At 43.0% G+C, this 14,111-nt stretch overlaps 1 protein-coding gene and 1 non-coding gene across 4 annotated transcripts in view; both read left to right on the plus strand.

Annotated features, from left to right (window-relative positions):
- FGF1 (fibroblast growth factor 1) overlaps positions 1 to 14,111 on the plus strand; it is a 93,484-nt gene that overhangs the window by 66,158 nt on the left and 13,215 nt on the right. For all 3 annotated transcript variants that reach the window (XM_023515676.1, XM_023515680.1, XM_023515679.1), the window contains one exon: positions 9,599 to 9,801. In XM_023515676.1, coding sequence (XP_023371444.1) covers positions 9,633 to 9,801 — 169 coding nt within the window. In that variant the 5' untranslated portion in view covers positions 9,599 to 9,632. The remainder of the gene's footprint in view (positions 1 to 9,598; positions 9,802 to 14,111) is intronic.
- LOC111727232 lies at positions 2,871 to 2,974 on the plus strand. Its single transcript, XR_002774833.1, has one exon. It is a non-coding gene; the product is annotated as a small nucleolar RNA U13 (small nucleolar RNA).

Below are 14,111 nucleotides of genomic sequence, written 5' to 3' on the forward strand. Positions count from 1 at the left end.
CTTCCTATGAGCGGGAAGGCTGGCTGACTTGGAGAAAGGAATGTCCTTGCTGGGCTGGTTCTGGAAATTGTAACTTGCACAACAGATTCAAAAGATTTTTGGAGACACATCAGTGAGAGAAGGTTAAAGGAAGGGGTGGAGGGCTGTCAGAGCCCCTGCAGAATCACTTTGCACTGGGCTCGAAGCCCTGGGGCTTTAATGCATCAGTCTGCAGGAAGGATATTTCCGTTCAAGATGTGTACAGGTCTCTGGGATGGCCCAGAGCCTGCAGAATGCTCTGGACCAGGATGTAGCATTAAAGTTCAGACAGAATTGGGGCCAGCAGAGTACACTGATGCACCAGGGAGCAGTCTGTTTTGCCTCTTGAAGTGGATGCTATTTTCTTTAAGCATTTAAAAAAAAAAAAATCCTGACCTCTAAGTGAGGGAAGCTCTATGGCAGGGAAGTGTTTTGTGAGTGGATAAACCAGACAGCAGAGCAAAAAATAATCCAGAATCAAAGGGAGAAGTAAAGGGCACTGGAGAAGATCCTTGGGGATGCTTGTGCCTGTCTCTTATATTTCCCTACTCTTCATTAAGGGCTGTGTGAGCTGAGGCTGGGATCCGGCTACTCAGGGATTCGGCCCGACCAGATTAACAGCCCCCACTTCCTGCCATGACACTGGGTCCCAGCATCTACACCCTTCTCATCTGAAACATGGCTCAATGAGACTGGTAGGGCTAGCTTGTAAACTCAAAGGCAAAAAGTGATTTCTACTGCCAGTCCTTAATCCCTTATTTGAAAAGCTTTGGTCTAGATGTATTTCAGAATTCAGAATTTGGGGGCCTTTAAAAAGACAGTATAGCACATATATCAAATATTATGGAACAATTCCAGTGGGGTCTGCAACAGTACCCTAGCATCAAATACAATAGTAATTCTATACCAGCCTGCATAAATATTAACACAAAGGGGGACAAAGACCTTAAGTTTTAGGATAGTTTGGGCCAGATTTTGTCACAATCTGAGTTATAAGAGAACTTTAGTTTTCAGAGCGTTTTGGATTTCAGAACTGTGAATTAGGGATTTCAGCTTTTCTTTTCATCCCTTTCTTTTCCATTTTAAATTTCCTAGGACATTTGCAGCATTCTGCCCATGGCAGGCACTGAGTAAGAAGTTGCTGACATCAAGAGTGAGACATTGTGATTTCCCTCAAATAATGTTTGATTCTGGAAACCCGGGAACAGTTTATTCTCAGTGACTTGGGGATTTTTTAGGATTAGAAGGATTCTAAAGTAAAGAGCAAGAAAGAAAGACTAGAGGGGAGGGGGGAATGGGTGGAGGGAGAGGGATTGGAGGGATCACTTCTGTGGTTTATCTTACAAGGGTACAAGTGAACCTTTCTAAGAGTAGAATATGAACGTTTTGCACAATAACTAGGTAAATGACATGAAGGCTATGTTAACCAGTTTGATGAAATGTTTCAAATTGTATGTGAAAACACCACACTGTACCCCAGAAATGCATTAATGTATATAGTTACCATTCAATTAAAAAAAGAAAGAAAGAAAAAAGAGAGAAAGACTATTATACCCATGAGTTCTCCATCATCATGGACAGTAAGACTTGTGAAATATACTGAGAACTTGTCACCAGCATATCATCTTCAGCATCTCAGCAAAGGAGAGGAGAGATTTATTGCACATAAGTGACAATGAAAATTTCTAACCTATCACTTAGAAAATGGCATTTTTCAAATATTGCTAACATATTACTAAATGTTAAAAGTCAAATCTGTTCAGTCCTAAATCACTGGCACAGATGATTAGGAAAATTAACAGCAGGGTAAAGAGATGATGGCAATCCAGCTGACATCTATTGAACGCTGGGCTTAGTACTCTTTATGTGTTATCATTTAATACTTACCGTGACTCTGTGTAGGAGCCACTGTTATGGAGCCCCATTTGCAAGTAAGAAAACGGAGGCTATGAGAGAATGAGTAATTTGCTCATGAGTGTCCAACTAGAATTCAAACCCAAGTCTTATAGGATGCCGTGAACCAGCTATCAGAAGAGAAATAAAAGAAAGAAAAATTTAAAAGCCTTAATTTACAGCATTAGCCAATATCTGTGGTAAAAATATTCTCACCATGGCTGATTTCATACCGTGACTAGTTTAACAATCAACCAGCAAAATTCCTATTTAATAATTGGCTTTCAAGAATTTGTGGGAGCTGTCTCCTACACACCATTGTCAAGTCCATCCCATAGTCAAGTCTACAGCTTGCTGCCAAGTGTGGAAGAAGGGATCTCAGCTCATGGAGTAGAACTGGTGTGGGGGCAGCATGCTGCTACCCTCGCCCAGACCAGTCAGGTACAGATCTTCAGGCGTGGAGTAGGGGCACGGACAGGAGAAAGCATGCATTGTCAGGCATGGAGTAGGGGCACAGACAGGAGAAAGCATGCACTGTCAGGCGTGGAGTAGGGGCACGGACAGGAGAAAGCATGCATTGTCAGGCGTGGAGTAGGGGCATGGACAGGGGAAAGCATGCATTGCCTCCCTTTCTTCAGCCGAACTTTCCTTCAACAGGGTGTGTGAGGTGGGTCCTGGCCAGCCTGACATACCCTGCCAGAAATGCTATGTAACAAAACCTGAAAATTTTTTCTAGGCTTTATAAATCTTTTTTATTTATTTTTGTCAGATAAGGATGTCAGACTTAATACCAAAGGATCTTATCCCTTCCTCTCTGAGATCCTTAATTTCTATCGTATTTCCTTGGAAGAAGTAAAAAAGTATTTGCTACTATATGGGAACTGGGTTTGGGTCTGCTTTTAACCAAGGGTAGGATATTCCAGTTTACTTTGAACTCAGTCAAAATATACTTCAACATGGTCCTTCTGTAGCTCATAAGTGTGATAACTAAGGGTTCACATGCACACGTGAGATGTGCCTCCCTCAAACCTTGTTATGATATCGGCACAACAACACTTAGATTCCTGGCTTAGCTTCTTCATCAACATCTAGGACACCATTTGCTAATTAGGTCTCCTGATAAGATGTTTCCACTAAAGGCTCCTGAGAAGGGACTGGCCCTTCAATCAACAAGAATGTGCAGAACACCAAATCACAGGTATTGGCTCAGGGCTGGATATAGAAAGAAAAGGCATAGTTTCTGTCCCTATGTCTCAGAGACTAATGAAAGATTCAGTCTAGTAAACACAGTTAAATTATATTCATTTGCTCATTCAACAAATATTTATCAAGAGTCCATTAGATGCCAGGCATCTTACCAGGCACTGGGATACCATGGTGAGCAAAACAGATCCATGAAAAGAGACATCAATTAAATAATCACAAGAATGAATGGGATGAATGTGTAATTAAAAACTGAAGCAAATGTTAAATGGTCCTGTGAGAAGAGGAGGAACCTGACCCAGTTAAGGGAAGCCAGGAAAGGCTTTCTTTAGGAATTGACATTTGAATTAAGAAAAATTAGAAGATAACCAGGTGAGTGGGGCAGAGAGAAGGAGAGGATGGTGTTCCAGATAGAGCACACAGCATGGGCAAAGGTCCTAGTGATTTCACAGAAATGGTGGGCCAGTTGGGAGAGAGTGTGGTGGGAGAGGAGGCAAAGGAAGAGGCATAGGATGGCCCCAGTGGAGTCCTAAAAGCCATGTCAAGGCTTTGGTCTCTGTCCCAGAGCAAGAAGAAACTCTAGAAGAGTTAAGCAGGGAATATAGATGGCAATCACACCCCATGCTGTGATGAAGTAAAGGAAGGGCTACTCTGGGAGCACAGGGGAATCAATTAATCCAAACCCATGTGTAAGGTGTGGAGGTAGAGTAGGGAGACAAGGGTTGGGGGATGTGTCCAAGTAAGGCTATCTGGAGGAGGAGTGAGCTGAGCTAAATATGTGAAGGGTGAGTATGACTTAGCCAGGCCACAGTGGAAGAAAGGCAGAGAAAAGGAAGAGAGAGACTGCTATTGGCAAGAGGAAAGTATTAGGGTTAAGGTCTGGATGAATGTGAGGGTGTGGGAGGACTTCAATAAGAGGCCAATAAGAGAATTGGCAATGGGGTTAGGCAGGAACCAAATGATAAAAGCCTCAGAGGTCGTGGCAAGAGTCTGGGGTTATCCTGAAGGCAGTAGGGAAGCTCTGACCCTGTCAAAGATCTTCAGAAGGGGATCAGATTTATGAGTTAGGATGGTCACTTGTAGAAAGATTAAAAGTAGACTGGAAAAAGACTGTGCCAGAGGAGAGAGACCAGTGCTGCCTGCTAAAGCACCCCACGTGAGAGAAGCTGTTGAGTCTATGCTAAGGCAGCTGCAGTGACAATGAAGTAGAGAGGCTGGTGTTAGGAGATATTCAAAAACTAAAATTGAAAGGCACTGTCACCAACTGGCTGGTGGGAGTGATTTCTATTCTACTCAAAGAATAGACTGAATAAAACAAATTCTTCTATTTGGGTTGAGTCTTGCCTTGTGATCTAGGTTTACAGCCAACTTTTGTAAATGTTCCATGTATCCTTGATAAGAATGGTGTTCACTTGGTTGTTGGGTATAGGGTTCTTTATACATTTATTCAATAAAGCTTGATAATTATGTATTTAATTTTCTACATTTTTATTAATATTTTGAGTTTTCTCTATTCTTTATAATAGAAATGTGCTAAAATCTCCCACCATCATTGTGTATCTGTTAATTTCTCTTTATATATTTGTCTACTTTTGTTTTATAAATTTTCAGGCTATACTTGGAATTTTTATATCTTTCTGTTGAATTATTCCACTTATCTTTATTGCAGTGATTCCTTTTATCCTTAATCATTCTTTTTGCTTTAAACCTATTTTATCTGGTATTAATATAGCCACAGCAAATTTTAGTTTTTGTTAATATTTATCTAGTACCTATTTCCACTCTTTTACTTTTAACTTGTGTCTTTATGCTTTAAATGTGTCTCTTTCCATCAGAGTGTAGATGGATTTTTTAAAAAATCTAACAGCTAGGAAATTTAGTCCATTTACATTTATTGTGATGGATATATTCTAATTTTGAACAATTTTTAAAATTTTATATCCATATTCTTTTTCTTGATTCTTTTGGATAAGTAGTTTTATTTATTCTACCTCATCCCCCCTTACCTCTACTAGTTGCTGGTTGGAATTAACACATTCTATTTATTTTCTTTCAGTAGTTATCCTTAATATTTAACATCCGTATTTGACTTTAAAAAAATCTAAACTTAATGTCTCTAAGGAAGAGTTAAGGCTTTTTGGTGAAGCCATCATAGAGACAGGGAGAAAGCACTTGGAGCCTATTTGGAACCAAAGTTGAGTTCTGTTCTGTATAGGCTAGGTTTGAGGATGCACCCAATTAACTTCTTAGCAGATGCCTATATACCTAATTCCAGTGGCTGTATACACTTTGCAAAATGTCTTCCTTTACATTCATTCTCCTTTGCTTAAACAGTGATAGGGGTTAAAATCAAAACCAGAGAATAAATGTCAGTGTTTATCTTACCTTGATTCTTAAGACCATAAGTCTTTCCTTCCAGCTTAGTTACCAGGGCCAAGCTGAGCACAAACATGTCCTAGAAATAACAGGCTTCACAAATATAACTACAAAACCTACTGATAAACTGAATCCTGAGCCTGAAATGCTCTAGGATTCTCTCTTCCATAATCATGGCTAACCTTTGCCCCCTTCATCTTCTCTGCTATATTAGTGGCTTAAATCATGGGGGAGGGCAGGATAAAAAACTATTTTTCAAACCAATTGAACAATTATTTTAAATTAAGCATCACCATTTAGACCACACCAGGCTTTAACTGGTTGAATATAACTAGCTACTCATTATCTTCCACAAGTTAGGTCACATTTTTATACTTTTCAAGTGCTACTTGAATATTGTGCCAATTTAATCCTTCAGACAATTCTTTGTGATAGGCAGGGTGGGGATCATTAGAGGAAACATCTCGGAAGGAATTGATGGCTCACCAAGGCTCCTGGGCATAGCCGCGACTGTGCAGTTGTCACTTACTACCTCACATTGAAAACTGAGGGCTGTATTCTCAGGCAAGAGGGTATGCTTCACATCCTGCTCAAGTATCAGAGTTCAGGTTCCCTTCCAGACCAAGTATGTCAGCCTTAACACAGATGTTCCAATAGGCTTGGTGTTCTCCTCACTTTGGTGTCACTGACAAATCAAGAAAGTCATCTGGCTTTCCTAAAATCTCACCAGTGCCTGAAACCTCAGGGGCTGGGCTTAGTGCACAATGATGACATAGAGTTCATAGAGCTTGATCTTCTCTGTCTCCTAGGACAACACTGATAATCCCCTCCCCTGACAGCCAATAAAAAGAAAATAGTAATGAGAAGCAGAGCTTATAAATTTCCATTACGCTTAATGCCTGATTTCACTTAGTTAATGGATTCATTTATTAGAGCAATTTGTGTAAATCCCCAAGGGCCTGCTAAGGTTGCTGCCTTACGGTTTTATCACTTCATATCCTTCCTGTATTCCTATCCTTTAACAAGTAGTGGATTGGCAAGGAAATTTAGACCAACCACTGATCAAATATAGGAAAACTGTAAGTAAAGTTAAAAAGAAGGGGAGGGGCTTTTCATGACCCCAGGGGGTTTCTCTCAGATACAAAAGGGGATTTCATTTGTTGTATGTTTAAGCTGATTCATAAATCCTGCTGCCACAGCCTATCAGCTGCGTGTTGATTCCAGGGTTACTTTCAGGAGTCAACATGTCTCCCTGATGTTTGCAGGTACAGATCTGAGCTGAACAGTTATGGGAGCCATCTGAAATCAGTACAGCCATCCCCAAAGCTGTCCCTCTTGCTGTGGGGAGCAGGTAGACAGCAGAGTTATCAGCAGGTTGCACTGTGGTCAGAGGGAGGGGTCCCCTGAGGATCTGCTGGGCTCTGCCTGAGGTCATTTAGCTGGTGAGAGCTTCACAGTGGTGAAGTCCGGGCCTCATGGCTTATACACATGTGAACGTGAACATGAGTATTGTCCTCAGCCAGAGCTGGTGACTCCAACCTTAATCAGCCTTTGGCATATCTGTTCACCCTCATCCCAATGCAATGGCAGCAAGAATGCCAATGAACAGAGTCAAATCCATGCCCAACACTTAGAAAATGACATAAGACACCTCACTGGGCCTCATCTATAAGAAAGGCCATCCTTAACATGCCACTGCCCCATAACCAGGGGCAAGTGGGGACCTCCACAGGAGGAAACCCAGAGAGAATGAGAAACTAAATTCTGCTCACTTATCATTAACCATACAGATGACTATTTGTACAGTTAAATGGTAACTATTAGTATATAATTATTGTCTCATTCAAAATTATGTACATAGGAAGTGCTTGGGGGAAAAATAATGAAAGAGAATTTATCTCTTAGCTGTATTTTAAGGACAGGGAATCTGGTAATGGTTGGGGGCTAACGGGGAGGTGATGGGTGAAGATATTCACATTGGGAAGCGCTAAATTGCTTTATACCGGAAGGGGATCCAGAAGGGGATGGAGTGAAGAAAAGAGGCTGGGTGGAGAGAGGGGAGAGTGGGGAGACAGAGAAAGGGAGAGAGAAGGATCAAGACAGAGGTGGGCACAGAGCGAGAGGTTTAGAAGAGAAAGTGAAGATTTGGGAGGGAAATTCAATGTGATGGGCAAGGTAAACCCTGCAGGTCTCCCCATGAAACTACCATAAATAACACTGTCTGTTATTGCACTATGTAAAAGAACTGATCAGAGTTTGGGATGGTCTGACTTGTAATACAGTTTTATGGTGCATGCAAAATTCTCTTCAGGGGTCCTTTAACGGTAGCTGAAACTGAGGACAATGCCGTAACTGGCAAGTATGGCTGCAGGAAGAGAGACGTGTACCAGAAACATTAAAATGCAGAGAAAACAAATGGAGGCTTCCTAATTCCAAAGTCATGAGGACACATTTTTAAGCTTGGTGCCTTGATTGAGGATGGAGCTGCTGTATGAGGCCACTGAAGGAATGGCTAGCTGGTCTTCTGTGAAGTCCACAGTGCTGCTAGGGTGGGCTTCTCCTGGGACATGAGGGCCTGCGTGGGGGCCTGCCTCGAGCTTGGCATTGGTACAAAAGTGGAGTTATTGGTGGAGACGGCCAACATTCAGGTCATACATGAACAACTAAAAGCATGACAGATTTCAGACGGCTTAAATACACATGCCAGGCAATGAGTAAAAACCCCACTTCTAGTAAAAAATACTGCAATATTAGTGAAGTCAATTAACCTTTTCATGGTGATTAAGGGCAAGCTGGGGCTTTGTCTTCATAGAGTCCTTGTGAGGTTTAGCTCCACTACTCACTGGCTGTTGACATTGGCCAGGCCGTTTGCATCTCTGGTCTTTTGTTTCATTTTATAAAAATGAGGATAATATCTGTGTCCACTTCAAAGAGCTCTTGTGAGGCTAAAGAGTTAACTTGTAGCCAGAATATGTTAATGATGATGATGGTGACTATTCTTATAAGACCCCTTGCTAACTGACGTGCTTTGATGATCACACTTACTACTCAGTCTTACCAAGTGCCGTTCCCACATTCCCTTCCTGGTTTCTTTCTGGCCTCTGTCTTTTTATAGCTTTTGTAGTCACCAGCACTTCCTTAAATGGTGAGACAAGCAGATTCTTAAAATTCTCATGGCCGCTGGCTTTGTTTTTTAATTCTTAAAGGTTGTAATTGATGCATTTATACACTAATAATATAAATTGGTATGTCGTGGCTGCATACAACATTAGAGGCTTATAACATATAAGCTTGGTGGTTTCTGAGTTGTGATGAGTATGTGTCATATTAGAAAACTATGAGGATGAAGACAGCCTGTGTGCAAAGGGTAGACCCACCTTCTCTGTGTAATACAGGATAAGTGGGAAGCTGGGGAAGAAGCAGTCGCCAGGCGTAGCCTTCATCATGACGTCTCCTGAGATTTCCTTTGATACAGTGTTTGTGCTTGAAAACCCCACTCAGTGCCTTATCCCCTAGATCCAGGCCTGCTCCTCTAGCAAACCCAGGCTCTTTCCTTTCCATATTATGCCTGTACCATCCCCACTGTGTCTCTATACCTTTGCTCTCAGGTCCCCACATGTCCCGGCCATCTGTGCTGCCTGCTGCACACACGCACCTTACAGCACCCAGTCAGCACAGCGTGAGGGTGGAAGGCAGAACCTCCTTCCCAGCCTCTCACTGTCTGTGGCTTTCAGCCAGATCCCAGGTGTTATTTTAGGGCAACTTCAGTGTTTAATTTGAGGATGTGTGTGGACCAGAAGGAGGGACCAAAACATGATTTTTTTTCCCTAGTGAAATGATTACATTTGAAGTTCTAAAAAATGTACAGCTTGGTTCAAAGCTCTGTCCAATTGGGAAGGAAGAAATGTCCTGAAAATCCCTCCCATGCCGGAGACCATCCTTCCTTAACCAGTAGCCTCCTGGCAGGCCCATTTACTGCGGGCATCACCTGGGCAGTCTGTGGTTACTAACTGAGCCCTGAGCCCTGAAGCTGAATTTCCCATCTTCAAAGTATGTGTAGTTCCTTTGCTTAGAAGAACATTGTACAGGTTTGTTTAATTTCTTACAGTCTTGAAAGTGCCACAACCAGCAACCACTGAGCCATGGCTGAAGGGGAAATCACAACCTTCACAGCCCTCACAGAGAAGTTTAATCTGCCTCTAGGAAATTACAAGAAGCCCAAGCTCCTCTACTGTAGCAACGGGGGTCACTTTCTGAGGATCCTGCCGGATGGCACCGTGGATGGGACACAAGACAGGAGCGACCAGCACAGTAAGCATCCTTCTCTGGCGGGTCCCCCTCACCTCTCCAGTGCCTTCCTTGGTCAGGGATGGAGGAAGGAGGACATCTGAGAACTGGAACCCACTTCTCCAAGGTCCTATGTGGGCATGACTCATTCAGAGATGGGGGTAACTTACAGATGTGTCAAAGGTCAGGGTTTGTGAAACAGGGAGCCGTGGGGGCTACCACTTACCTAAAGGGGACCTATTTCAAGTTTTTAAAGGGACTCTGCTGACTGAATGAAACCGGCTGCTGGTGCTCCATCGCTGTATGTTTTCCCATGTTTCTGTAGCTGGTGAAAGATCTGTCCCCAGGGCTGTTTGGGGGGCTGCTTGCTCCATGATGGGAAGAGGCGGGTGGGCGTGATGGTGAGCCCGCACAGAGAAGGGGGCTCAATTTCAGATTAACTGGCTCTCCAGGTGAGGTTTCCACTGGGCTTGATTTGTGAAATCCTAGTTCATAATCGTGGTCTTGCACATCGTAAATTATGCAGCTTTCCCTCTGCATATCATGCAGACGTGGCTGTGGTAACCAGGAGGGGTAAAGTCATTCTCCAGACCTCATAGAAACCGGAGAGCAGGAGCGACTCGAGCCAAACGCTGAATATCTCTTCCAGGCCTTCCTGGCAGCGGCTCTCAGCTGGGGTTGATAAATGGAGGTCTGACTTTGGAGAAAAGACTCTTCCTATCTAAGCAAAAACATCTCTTCCTTCTGCTTCAATACTTCTGGTGTTGATGTACAGGTTTGATATTAGGTGTCTGGGTCCTATGGTGATGTTATCGGAGATTCCCTGAGTACCACTGAGGTGTTAGATGTTACAGAGACGCCAAGAGGCAGGTCCAATCCCTGCTTTGAGGGTCAACAATCTTGAGAGCCAAACATGCCACAAATCAAGGCAAATAAAGTGTGGGTGAAATCAGAAGACAAGGACGAGGATGGGCAGGAAGTTAAGTAAGGCTCTGCAGCCTGGCTTTGACAGGGTGGTTTACGGGTCAGGTGATCTCAATTACTGATGGATGATGCACCAGAGGCTGCAGGCTCTAAGCACAAGTGACCCCTTCGGGGGTGCTCACTCTCTCCCCTCTGATGCTGGCATTTACAGGTGACATTGTTCCTTCCTTCTTACTGGACACACAAACCCTGGAGATAAGGAGCAGGAAGACTGGGGTTTGCGGCTGTGGAATTAGGTTTGGGAGCTTTGTTTTGATGGTCTTCAAATAAGCCTGATGAATGCCTTATACTGGGTGAAAAATGAGTTGTAGAATAACATGAAAAAGACTCTATTTAGTTTATTAAAAAACATACATGAGCAATATTAATGCAAATAAATGGACTTAGATTGTGGCCCGTGATGCCAGGCATGGCATACAATTCATGGGATCTGCCCCAAGCAACACAAGGGGAACAAGCTTCATTTTCTCTGGTGTTTAAGTGTTTCTAGTAAGTTTTACCAATTTTCCAAATCAGTGGAGAATGCTCTCTGATGTTCCAGAGGAAAGACAACCTTGGTGATGTGCTCCTGGCTCTTCTGGGAAATCTTGAATTCTGGGGTAACAAGAGGCTGCAAGGCTGGAATTTCTGGACCAACAGCAATGACTTCATTCCTGTCGTATCATTAATATGCACTTGAAAAGTAACACTAGGACAGCTTCTGAAGGCTGCTGTGACCCCTGACCTAAGATATCAGGCAACTTGCAGCACAGCACCCAAGTAAGGCTGTAGGAATGTTTGCGAGGACGTCTGCACCCAAGTAATGCTGGGGTATTTGCCAGGTGAACTTGGGCAAGTTACTTAACCTTTCTGTCCTCATTTTGCTCACTTAAAAAGTAAGAAACCTCAGTTTTCTTGGGAGGATTGAGATAACATAGTGAGAGTTCTTGGCATGGTACCTGGCTCAGAGTAACAGCACAATACTGCTATGATCATCAAGCTTTGCAGATGTGCAACCAGCATAAGGAAACACAGAATATATTGAAGACCTTCTAGTCTCCTTTGTTATATAGTACAAGGCCAAGTGCCTAGACTCAGGCTTCACTTTAAGGCCTCCCTCCAATATTGTGTTGTTGTTTTAACCTATTATTTGCTTACCATGGAGCTAAGGGCAAGGGTTAAGAGGACAGAAATCAGAGTAACTGAGGTGGGTGGGCAGAGAGCCAATCCTGTACCTGCCAATGCCAAGGGGAACTGGATAAAAAACTCACAGGCCCTCTGCAGAGGCAGGGGCCTAGATTTAGAATCCGAAGGCTTGAGACCACATCCCTGCACTGTCTCTTATTAATTAGAGCAGCACCGGACGATTAACGTTCTGTCTATTTTACATAAAGTACCCTGCAAAAGAAGCTTCAAGCCCTGGCCCTATGACTCTTCCAATCATCCTCTTCTGTTTAGAAACTTAAATGTCTCCAGTGTTTTCAGCTGTCCAACTTTAAGTAAAATGTTTTAATCTCACTGAGACTCAGTTTCTCCCTCTGTGGACTAGGAATAAGAACATGACTTTGGGAGCTGCACAAGGTTGAAAACTATTGAGATTCCACGAGTGAGAGGAATCTTACTGGTGGATGCCCTCTCTGAATGCGGTTCTGTCGCCCTCTTCTGCTCAATAGTGGTACTGCCAGGGCCCTTCTGAATTTCAAGGGTCATTCAGAAACAGAACAAGCCTTGAGCAGGCAGGGAGGAGGTTCCCTGGATAACTGTGCTCAGCACAGTTATTATTATTATTTTGAGCATGACTAGAGACTGTGGTGACAGGTAGAGTTACACTTTAAGACTTCCTTCAAGAAGAACATTTCTAAAAGCCAATCAAATATTGGCTTAATTAAATAAATCACACAAGCTAGAACTGTTTGCCTTTCAGCTCTACAAGGCAAAAATAACTGCTTTTCACAGCTTCTTTTTGTCTCCAAATTTACCCTGGAGAAAATTTCAAAGTTTATCTTCTACCCTCCTTTAAGAGAATAAGTTTCCAAGTACCTAATCTTTCTTACAGTGGTATAAACCCACAATGGGTACTTGCCTGAAGGCCATTCCCATAGAGACCTGTGTAAAATGTCTCCAGCGATGGGAATTTCTGGTCTGTAGGGAAGATGCGTTGGGTCTGTGTCCTTACCATGCCTCATATCACAGCTATAGGCCTTCATCAATATGGTCTGTGAACACTGGGTACATTCCCATACTACCAACGCCAGGCAAAATTAGCCAGGGGGAGCTGCAGATGCTGGGGCCACAGGGTACAGTTTGTGAGGTTTCCATTGATTCCTGGGATTGAGTTGGGCTCTGAGAGATGGGTAAATGGTGTCACCATAGAGGGAGGGTCCTAGAAGAGGAGCAGGTATAGGGCAAGATGGCCAGTTCCATTTTAGGCACAGAGCATTTGGAGAATATCTCACTTATCATGTAGCTCGCCTTGGGATTATAATTCTACATTTGTGTGTGTGATTATTTAATGGTCTGGTCTCCCACTGGACTCCCTGAGGACAAGGACTTTGTCTCTTGCCTAATACTGAAAGTTTGGTGTCTGGCATTTGCCTGACACTTGGTATAATACCCAGTAAACACTGATTTGGTGAGCCAAATTGTATTGGGGGCAGATAAATTCAAATTCAATAATATATTCAATAATACACACACACACACACATATATATGTGCCAGGCATTACACTAGACTCTTTCATTTCTGCCTAACTACAACCCTGTAAGTTTATTTTGTCATCACTCTGAGAACATAGGTGTGACCAGCTCCTAACTAGGAAAGCTTGGCACCAACCACATCTACTTCCAAGATTAAGGGTTTTTCCATTGCCCACCACTGCCCCTGACACCAACACTGTAACAGTGGTTTTGCCACAAATGGATTAAATAGACATGTTGGATTCCCACAGCCTGTCATACGGCTCAGGTGAGGTAGGCCTGGGTCCCAGTGTCCTGTTTACTATTTCTGTGTCACCTTGGGACAGTTACTTCACCTCTGGGTGCCTCAGTTTCCTCATTTTAAAAATGAGAATGATAAATGTACCTAGCTCATACAAAAGTAGGAATATTTAACTTGAAAATGTTTATAAAAGTGTTTGGCAGAGTATCAGGCATACAATAAGTACTTAGAAAACAGCATCTATCATCATCAGCATCATTCCCAGGCTTGCTTAGTCTTCTTTATCTAATCAGCTGATCTTCCAAGTCTGTGACATTTAATGAGCACCACAGTTGCTCGTAGAAGTGAGGGTGACTCTTCATCTCTGCTTTTCTGGGACTAGGCTCTAGGGTGGAGCCCCTAAGACCTGGCATGAAGGCAAAGTGTGCCCAG

The sequence above is a fragment of the Otolemur garnettii genome, unplaced genomic scaffold (genome assembly GCF_000181295.1).
Source record: "Otolemur garnettii isolate 467f Iridium unplaced genomic scaffold, OtoGar3 scaffold00003, whole genome shotgun sequence".
Classification (NCBI taxonomy): Eukaryota; Metazoa; Chordata; class Mammalia; order Primates; family Galagidae; genus Otolemur; species Otolemur garnettii.